The sequence below is a fragment of the Myotis brandtii genome, unplaced genomic scaffold, assembly GCF_000412655.1.
Source record: "Myotis brandtii unplaced genomic scaffold, ASM41265v1 scaffold178, whole genome shotgun sequence".
In the NCBI taxonomy this organism is placed as follows: domain Eukaryota; kingdom Metazoa; phylum Chordata; class Mammalia; order Chiroptera; family Vespertilionidae; genus Myotis; species Myotis brandtii.
Genome location: NW_005356599.1, coordinates 520,656 through 530,983, shown reverse-complemented (window position 1 = coordinate 530,983; position 10,328 = coordinate 520,656). Strand labels below are relative to the sequence as shown.

Below are 10,328 nucleotides of genomic sequence, written 5' to 3'. Positions count from 1 at the left end.
GGGGCGGTGCCCCAACCCCCCAATCGGCCCTACCCTGAGCGTGACTGAGGGTGGCATCGCAACCTCCTGATCCGCCCTGCTCTGTGCATGACAGGGCGGCGCCCCAACTCCCCAATCTGCCCTGCTCTGAGCCTGACCAGGGGCTGCACCTAGGGATTGGGCGTGCCCTCTGCCAGCTGGGAGCAGGCCTAAGCCAGCAGGTCGTTATCTCCCGAGGGGTCCCAGACTGCGAGAGGGCACAGGCCGGGCTGGGGGACCCCCCGCTGAGTGCACAAATTTTTGTGCACCGGGCCTCTAATCTATGATAAACCCTCAGCTAATATACTCAATGGTGAAAAACTGAAAGCTTTTCCTCTTAGATCAGGAACAACACAAGGATGTCTACTCTTACCACTCTTATTCAACATAGTGCTGGAAGTCCTACTCAGGGCAATAAGACAAGAGAAAGAAGTAAAAGACATACAAATAGGGAAAGAAAAAATAAAACTGTCACCTTTTGCAGATGACATGATTCTGTATATAGAAAATACTAAAGACTCCACCAAAAAAAAAAAAACTTTTAAAAACAATAGCAAATACAGTCAAGTTGCAGGATACAAAATCAATGTGCAAAAAATAATTGCCTTCCTGTATACTAACAACAAAACTTCAAAAAAAAGAAATGAAAATATACAATTCCTTTTGCAATTGCAACCAAAAGAATAAAATACCTAGGAATAAACAAAGAATGTGAAAGACCTATATACTGAAAATTACAAAGCATTATTAAAAGAGATTGAAAAAGACACAACAAAATGGAAAAATATGTGTGTTCATGGATTGGAAGAATCAACATAGTTAAATTGGCCATATTATCCAAAGCAATTATACAGATTTAATTCAATCCCTATCAAATCTTAATGTCATTTTTTAAAGAAATAGAAAGAGAAATCACCAGATTTTCATGGTACCACAAAAGACCCCAAGTAGCCAAAGCAATCCTGAGGGGGGAAAAGAACGAAGCCGGAGGTAGTATGCTACCTGATTTCAAGTTATACTACAGAGCTATGAACATCAAAACAGCATGATATTGGCAGAGAAACAGACACACAAATCAATAAAATAGAATAGAGAGCTCAGCCATAAAACCACATGTGTATGGACAGATAGCTTTCGACAAAGGAATCAGAAACACACAATGGAATAAAGATAGTCTCTTCAATAAATGGCGCTGAGAAAACTGGAAAGCCACATGAAAAAGAATGAAACTGGATTACAGTTTTTCCCTTTGTACAAAAATTAATTCAAAATGAATCAAAGACCTAAATATAAGACCCCAAACAATAAGTTACATAGAATAAAATATCAGTACCAAACTTATGGACCTCGGTCATAGAACATTTTATGAACTTGACTCCAAAGGCAAGGGGAGTAGAGGCAAAAGTATAAGTGAATGGGACTATATCAAACTAAGAAGCTTCTGCACAACAGAAGAAGCTGACAACAAAACAAAGAGGCAGCCAACCAGATGAGTTTGTAAACAGTAGCTCTGACAAAGGTTTAATCTCCAAAATATATAAAGAACTCATAAAACTCAACACCAAACAAATCATCCAGTCAAAAAGTGGGCAGAGGACCAGAAAATTACACCTCTTCCAAGAAGACACACAAACAGCCAATAAATATATGAAAAGATGTTCAACCTCACTGGCAATTAGGGAAAGGCAAATCAAAGCTATAATGAGATACCACCTCACACCTGTTAGAGTGGCCATTATCAAGAAGATAGGCAATAACAAGAGTTGGAGAGGTTTCAGAAAAAAGGGAACCCTCATTTACTGCTGGTGGGAATGTAGACTGGTACAACCACTATGGAAATCTATCCCTCTCCTGGATATATACCTTAAAAATTCAAAATCATGTATTGGCCAAGATACACGCACTCTTCATTGCAGCATTACTTATGGTGACCAAGACATGGAAACAACCAAAGTGTCCTGCATTCGAGGACTGGATAAAGAAGATGTGGGACATATACACAATGGAATGCTACTCAGCCAAAAGAAAGGATGATATAGTGCCATTTGCAACAACATGGATGGACCTTGAGAATATTATGCTAAGTGAAATAAGTCAGTCATATGACTTCACTCATATTTCAGATATAAAACTGAAACTTGTGAACACAAACAGCAGTTGGTGGTTGCCAGAAGGAAGGGATGGGAGCAGAAGGGGGCCCTAACATATGGTGACAGGAGAAGATTTGACTTTGGGTGATGGGATGCAGATCTTATAACATAGAAACCCACACCTGAAACCTATATGTTCATGTTGCCCAAATGTTAGCCCAATAAATTTAATTTAGAAAATGCAAAGGACCCAAAATAGCCAAAACAATCTTGAAAAAGAAAAGCAAAGTTGTTGAAATGACACTCTGATTTCAAAGCTTACTGCAAAGATACAGTAGACAAAACACTGTGATACTGACATTTAGTATTTATATTCATATATTTAGTATATATATCCACATTTCCATATAGATCAATGGATAGAATTAACATTCCAGAAATAAACCCTTACATTTATGATCAATTAAATTTCAACAAAAGTGTTAAGACCATTAAATGGGGAGGAAATCATCTTTTCAGCAAATGGTGCTGGGAAAACTGGATGTCCATATGCAAAAAAAGAGAAGGACAAGGAAAAAAATAAAAAGAAGAGGGAGAAGAAGATATGTCTCTTGGTATATACCATGTAGAAAGATTAGCTCAAAACTTACCATAGACCTAAATACAAGAGCTAAAGCTAAAAGTGGGCAGAGGGCCAGAAAACAATGGAGTAAATCTTAATGACCCTGGGTTAGTATGTGTTTAAACTTAGATATGACATCAAAAGTGCAAGAGGCAAAGAAAAAAATAGACCTTATCAAAATAAAAAAAAAACTATGCACTTCAGGCCTTGGTCAAGTAGCTCAGTTGTTTAAAGCATTGTCCCCATACACCAAAGTTGCGAGTTGGATTTGCAGACAGGGTACATACAAGAAGCAACCAATAATGAGAAATCAATGTTTCTCTCTCTTTTTTTCTCTCCCTTACTCTCTCTCTCTCTAAATAAAAAAAAAAATTTTTAAACCACCTGTGCAAAAGATGGCAGTGTAGATAAATGCCTGTAATCGCCGCCTCCCACAACCACATCAAAATTATAACTAAAATATAGAACAACCACCATCCAGAACCTGACTGAAAGCTGACTGAATGGAATTCCTACAACTAGAGAAGTAAAGAAGAAAGCACACTGAGACTGGTAGGAGGTGAAGAGGCTGGAACAGGCTGGTCCGGCACCCATGTGTGCTGTTTTTTCAATCAGGAGGGAGATCATCTCTGTGGAGGCTTCCCGGAGGAGCAAGGGGTCTCAGCCCCACACCAGACCCTGAGCCCAGGGTCCGAGAGCTGGGAAAAGAAGTCCCTAAGGGCAGTAAGAACTACAGGCTATAAAAATCAGTGTGGATTGGGGCTCAGTGACACAGAGGCTGCTGGAGACCCAGCTGTTCCTCTTAAAAGGCCAGCACCACAAACTGAACTTAAAAGGTCTCACATCCTCTGAGCTCTGGCACAAGGGCAAGGCTCTGGGGGACACATACGAGGAGGAACTGGATTGTCTGGCATTAGGACAGGAACGCGGGGGAGGCTTTCTCCCAGACAGAGATATTCTCACAGGGATCATTGTTCCTAAGCTGGGACCTCCTCGGTCACAGGGTTGACTGGCAGCCATTTCTGTTTGCTCTACCCTGGTGATTCCCTAAAACCCCACTTCCTCCAATTTACAAACCCACCCAAGCTGTGTGCAGCAGCTTTTGCATATGAATGGCCTGTCCTTTCTCAGCCTAAAACCTCTCAAACAAACCTGGAGCTGGGTCAAGGAGGCCCAAAGTTTTGAAAAGAAGGCCCAAGGCCTGCACCAGCAGTAGCCTGCCTTGCTTCACAGCTGGTCCTCCTCTGGGCACTTGCAAACCCAATACAAAGAGTAGGAATCTGCAGATCTCTCTGTAGCTCCTGCTGGGTGGCCCCAGGCAGTGGCTGACTTTGCACCTCCCTGGAGACCCAAGAGCTATCGGAGGTGACAAGAGCCACTCAGTGAAAAGATAGTACTGCTCTGTAGGAGTGTCTCCTGCACAGTAGCTCTTCCACTGTAGTCACAGCTGGTCCTCACAGCCAATTGGCCTGGAGGTCAATTTCTCCCAGTGACACCAACAGCTATCAAGTCTCAACTACAACAAGACTGTGCACACAGCCCACAAAGGGGTGCACCAAGAGTGAGTGCATCCACTATACAAGACCACTCCACCAACTTAAGGAGACATAGCAGCTCTATCCAATACATAGAAACAAACACAGGGAAACAGCCAAAATTCAGAGACAAAGAAACATGTCACAAATGAAAGAAATTGAAGAAAGCCAACTACTAAATATAGATTTCAAAACCATGGTTATAAGATTACTCAAGAATCTTCTAGAAACATCAAAAAAAATGGAAAAGGACCAGTCAGAAATTAAGCATACACTGACTGAAATAAAGAATAATATACAGGGATTCAACCGTAGAGTAGAGGATTCTAAGAATCAAATCAATGATTTGAAATATGAGGAAGCAGAAAACACCCAACCAGAAGACCAAAAAGAAAAAATAATCCAAAAATATGAAGATAGTGTAAGGACCTCTGGGACAACTTCAAGCGTATCAACATTCACATTACGGAGATACCAGAAGAAGAGAGAGAATGAGATATTGAAAACCTATTTGAAGAAATAATAACAGAACACTTCCCCTACCTGGTGAAAGAAATAGACTTACAAGTCCAGGAGGCACAGAGTCCCAAACAAGATGAACCCAAAGAGACCACACCAAGACACATCATAATTAAAATGCCAAGGGCTAAAGACAAAAAGATAATCTTAAAAGCAGCAAGAGAAAAGCAGTAGTTACCTACAAGGGAATGCCCATACGACTGTCAGCTGATTTCTCTACAGCAACTATGCAAACCAGAAGAGAGTGGCAAGAAATATTCAAAATGATGGATAGCAAGTACCTACAACCAAGATTACTCTACCAGCAAAACTATCATTTAGCATTGAAGATCAGATAAAGAGCTTCACAGACAAGAAAAAGCTAAAGGAGCTCATTACCACCAAATCAGCATTATATGAAATGTTGAAGGGTATTCTTTAAGAAGAGGAAGAAGAAGAAAAAGAAATAGATCAAAAATATGAACAACAAAATAACAGCAATTACATAGTCTATCAACAATTGAATCTAAAAATCAAAATAAATGAATAAGAAATCTAATGATCAGAATAAACTGGTGAATAAAATAGAATCAAAGGCATGGAAATGGAACAGACCAACGATTCTCAGAGGGAAGGGGGATGGGGGTGGGAAGAGATTAAACAAAGATCTTATATACATTACCTATGGACACAGACAATAGGGTGGAGAAGGCCTGTGGCGGGGCAGGAACCGGGTGGAGGTGGGCAATGAGGGAAAACAGAGGGACATCTGTAATAATATTAACAATAAAGATTTTTTTAAAAAAAACACCTATGCATTACAAACAATAATATCAAGGAAGTTGCAAGGCAATGCACGTAATGAAACAATATACAATCAAACCTCGATTCTCGAATGTCTCCCATCTCAAACAATTCATTTCTCAACCTCGAAGCCCTTTCATGCTGATACCTGTATGAAGAGTCATGCATTTCTCAGGTGACAAACAAAGGAGAGAATGTGAGAGTATGAGTCAATTTACCACTTTAAAATCTCAGGTTATTGTGTTGTGAATATTTTTGTGGTGTTTTTTGTTTGTTTGCTTGCTTGCTTTTGTTGCTGTTTATAATTATTATTAAATTTTTGGGTTTTTGCTGTACATTTTCTTTCCTTTTTGTTAAATTTTCATTTACATTTCATGTCCTTTTTGTTTTTAAAGTGTTTATTTATAGATTAAACAGTACATTATGCATGTACTGTATATAAGAAAGGTTAAAACAGGGAATCATTTGGAGGTCTGGAATGGATTAATTCAATTTACATTATTTCTAATGGGGGAAAAATGATTCAGTTTTCAAACAGCCTTCCAGAACAAATTAAGTTTGAGAAACAAGGTTCCACTGTATTTTCAAATCATACATATGATAAGGGATGAGTATCCAGAATATATTTAAGAACTCTTAAAACTCAATAATAAAAAGACAAATAATCCAATTTAAAAGTGGGAAAGTATCTGAATAGACATATTTCCAAAAAAGGACATATAAATGGCCAATAAGCATATGAAAAGAAGCTGAACATCATTATTCATTAAGGGAATGCAAATTAAAACTACAGCTCAGAGTGACTTTGAGATTGACTCTGAATAGAGGGGTCCAGGAGACTGGACTTGCAGGTGAAGAAATGTAGGGTGGGCTCTAGGAAGAGTTAAGAGTCTAAAATTGGCAGGTCAGGAGAGAGATTGTGATAAAGTCACAAATAACATGGGGATAATTACAAGGTGGGAAGCCAAGAACTGAATAGAAAGGAGAATTAAGTATGAGGTTCTGAGGTACATGAGGGGGGGCGGGGTGATAACACACAAGCTAGACTTGGGGCTGGAGGCCCTTACCAAAGATTCTGGGCACCATGGTACTTGATTTCCTTCCAGAGCAGTTGATGGCAGAGCAGCTGAAGTAGCAGGTTTGGGACTGTATACTGTGACTTATATATGTACACCCGTAACACCTACAAATCCCACATTACAACAGAAGACACAGGCTGTCTGAAGGAGGGGCATGCAGAGTCATGGTTACATGTTTTTAAAAAACCCACATCAATGATTTAATGGTGGTCTGAACCAGTTCTAACTGAGTGTCACATTACAGTATCTCAAATCCTCGAGATAAATACTATCTTAGAAACTACCCAAGTTGTGACATCTTTCTGTGAATACTGATGAAGGGGAGACCCAGTTAGTAAAGATTCATTGGCATATAACCCACCAAACTCTGGATTTCCCACAGTTCTCACACAATCCACCTCAGACCTACACTGTCTACAATTCCTCAGAGTTTTTAGTGGAAATAATGAGGTTGCAGCATGATTTAGAAGGAGAGCAGGGGCTGCAGGAACCCTGGTAGGGAGAATAAAAAAGTTACAGATAGATGTAGCTAGAGATCTCTGGGATTCATAAAACCAGCTGAAAGGGCACCTTGTAGAGTGCCTGGTCCAAAGAAAGGCTCCATCCATGATTCTCACTGTTCTTGTATTATCATCACTGTTATTGCCACGAGATAAGTGGGTTATACCTTGGCCCCTCTGTTCTCTGCTGGCTCCCTCTCATGTCACAGTGAATAGGTTGGGAAGGTAAAAGAGAGGAGGCAGAGACTTTCAGACCTGGTAAAGCTCATGGTTAGTGGAGGGACTCCCTCCCCTTAAGTGTATGTGCAGTACTTCCGTGTGAGTGGTCCATGCATTCACCTATGTTAGCCCTCCTCTCTTAATTTGGCAGGTGTCTGTGTTGGTTGGTATATGTGTTGGCAGGTTTCCTTAATGTGTCCTCCTGCCCATGCACCTGATGAGCTCCCACCTGTGGAGACTCACCTCCCATTTACACAGCACAGCTGCTGGGGGCACAGACCCAGAGGACCTACATTCCTGCTTCCTACGCTCTTAAATTAGCTTGGCACTTCATTCCTAATTCTCAACCTACAAGCAAGGAATTCCTGACTAAAATAGAAAGCCCTCAATAAATAGTACAACTGACTATGAAACAAAATCACAAAGAGTATTACTAGAGAAATTCATGTCTGTGTAATTAAATTGTCTACATAGAAATCCATGGAAGCTACTGTCGAGCCAGAGGCATGGCTGATAGATTCAGTCAGTCACAAAACAATATGCCCTTTTTAGATCCAGACAGTTTAATACTTACATAGACAATGAAAGTAAGTCTAGTCCCAGGTGCCAGCTGCCTCTGTCCCTTGCACAGGGCGACGTCAAAGGGGTCAGGTGACTGCAGCAGGGATGACAGGACCCTGTTGCTGAGGAGAGAATGCCATCTGTATCTAAGCACTTTTGAAGCCTGCAACACAACCCCACTGCCAGGAGGTAGAAGCCTCAACCTCACCATCACTGGGAGACAGCAAGGAGAAACACTCTTAGGACAGATTCCCTGAAGGACAGAGAAGCAGTGAGAACAGCGTTGTGGCAGCTCTTCATAAGCCTCCCTGTCCCAGGAGGATTAGAGTGTCCTGTCAAAGGTAAGATTAGCTGCACCTAATCCTGGCTTATATGTTGACACATGCTGACACATGAAAGTACTAGAAAACTGAAGCCAACTCCCTAAATCTCCTTTTAAAAAAATTCCTGGAAGTGCCCTAACCTGTTTGGCTCAGTGGATAGAGCGTCGGCCTGCGGACTGAAGGGTCCCAGGTTTGATTCCGGTCAAGGGCATGTACCTTGGTTGCGGGCACATCCCCAGTGGGAGGCATGTAGGAGGCAGCTGATCGATATTTCTCTCTCATTGATGTTTCTAACTCTCTATCCCTCTCCCTTCCTCTCTATAAAAAATCAATAAAATATATTTTTTTAAAAAATAAATAAATAATAAAAAAAATTCCTGGAAGTAATCATTGAAATTGAAAGGTTGTAGGATGCATAGTAAACACACATCAAATTAAAAAGCTTCTGCACAGCAGAAGAAAACATCAACAAAATGAAAAGGGATCTCACTGTATGGGAGAACACATTTGTCAATGATTCTTCTGATAAGGAGTTAATTTCCAAAATATATAAAGAACTTATGCAACTCAACAATGGGAAGACAAACAACCCAATTAAAAACTGGGCAAAGGACCTGATAGACACTTCTCCAAAGAGGACATACAGATGGCCAACAGACATATGGAAAAATGCTCAACATCAATAATCATCAGGTGAAAATTAAAACCAAATGGAGTTATCACCTCCCACCTGTTGGAATGACTACCATCAATAAAACAACAAATAAGTGCTGGCGAGGATTCGGGGAGAACAGGGAACCTTGTGCAGTGTTGGTGGGAATGCAGACTGGTGCAGCCACTGTGGAAAGCAGTATGGAATTTCCTCAAAAAAGTAAACATGAACTGCCTTTTGACCCAGCAATCCCACTCCTGGAAAATATTTGAAGAGACACTAATTTGAAAGAATATAAACACTCCTATGTTCATTGCAGCATTATTTGCAATAGCCAAGATCAGGAAACACCCCAAGTGTCCATCAGTAGATGAGTGGATAAAAAACTGTGGTACATTTACACAATGGAATACTACTCAACCATTAAAAAACACACGCACAAGGAAATCTTACCCTTTGTGACAGCATGGATGGACCAGGAGATTATTATGCTAAGTGAAATAAGCCAATCAGAGAAAGACAAGTACCATATGATCTCATTTATATGTGAATCTAATGAACAAAATTAACTGACAAATAAAGACAGACTCATTAATACAGCAAACAGACTGAAAAAGGTGGAGGGATTAAGAAACACACACACACACATACACACACACCTATATTGTATTGTGTTCCCCACCCCAAGTCACATCTTCTTCCATCACCATTTATCTTCCCTTTATCCTCTTCTCACCTCCACCCACCCATCACCATACTGTCTGTGTCTATTAGTTTGGGGGGAGTTTTTATGCTTAATTTCTTCACCTTTTTCACCCAGCCCCCCCAAACCCCTCTCCTCTGACAGCTGTCATTCTGTTTTCTGTATCTATGCGTCTGTTTCTATTTTGTTAGTTAGTCTATTTTGTTCACTAGATTCCACATATAAGTGAAATCAGATGGTACTTGTCTCTCTCTAGCTGGCTTATTTCACTTAGCATAATAATCTCCAGATTTATCCATACTGTCACAAAAGATAAGATTTGCTTCTTTTTTATAGCTGAGTAGTATTCCATTGTGTAAATGTACCACACCTTGCCCTGGACCATGTTGCTAAGTGGTTAGAGTGTCAGCCCGAGCACCAAGGGGTCCTGGGTTGGATTCCTGGTCAGGCATACGTACCTGGGTTTCAGATTTGACCCCTTGCCCTGGTCAGGAGGCAATCAATCCATATGTCTCTCTCACATCGATGTTTCTCTCTCTTTTATTCTCTCTAAAAATCAATGGAAAAAATATCCTCGGGTGAGTATTAACAAAATAGAAAGCCCTTGATAAAAAATAAATATACCCACAGCTTTTAATCCACTCATCTACTTAGAGCAGTGGTTCTCAACCTGTGGGTCACGACCCCTTTGGGGGTCGAACAACACTTTCACAGGGGTCACCTA

At 40.5% G+C, this 10,328-nt stretch overlaps 1 protein-coding gene across 1 annotated transcript in view; it reads right to left on the bottom strand.

Moving 5' to 3' along the window:
- Nucleotides 1-6,687, bottom strand: part of LOC106725621 (insulin growth factor-like family member 3) — a 20,631-nt gene extending 13,944 nt beyond the window's left edge. Inside the window, exon 1 of the mRNA XM_014537394.1 lies at nucleotides 6,635-6,687. Coding sequence (XP_014392880.1) covers nucleotides 6,635-6,653 — 19 coding nt within the window. The 5' untranslated portion in view covers nucleotides 6,654-6,687. The remainder of the gene's footprint in view (nucleotides 1-6,634) is intronic.
- Nucleotides 6,688-10,328: the final 3,641 nt, after the last annotated feature.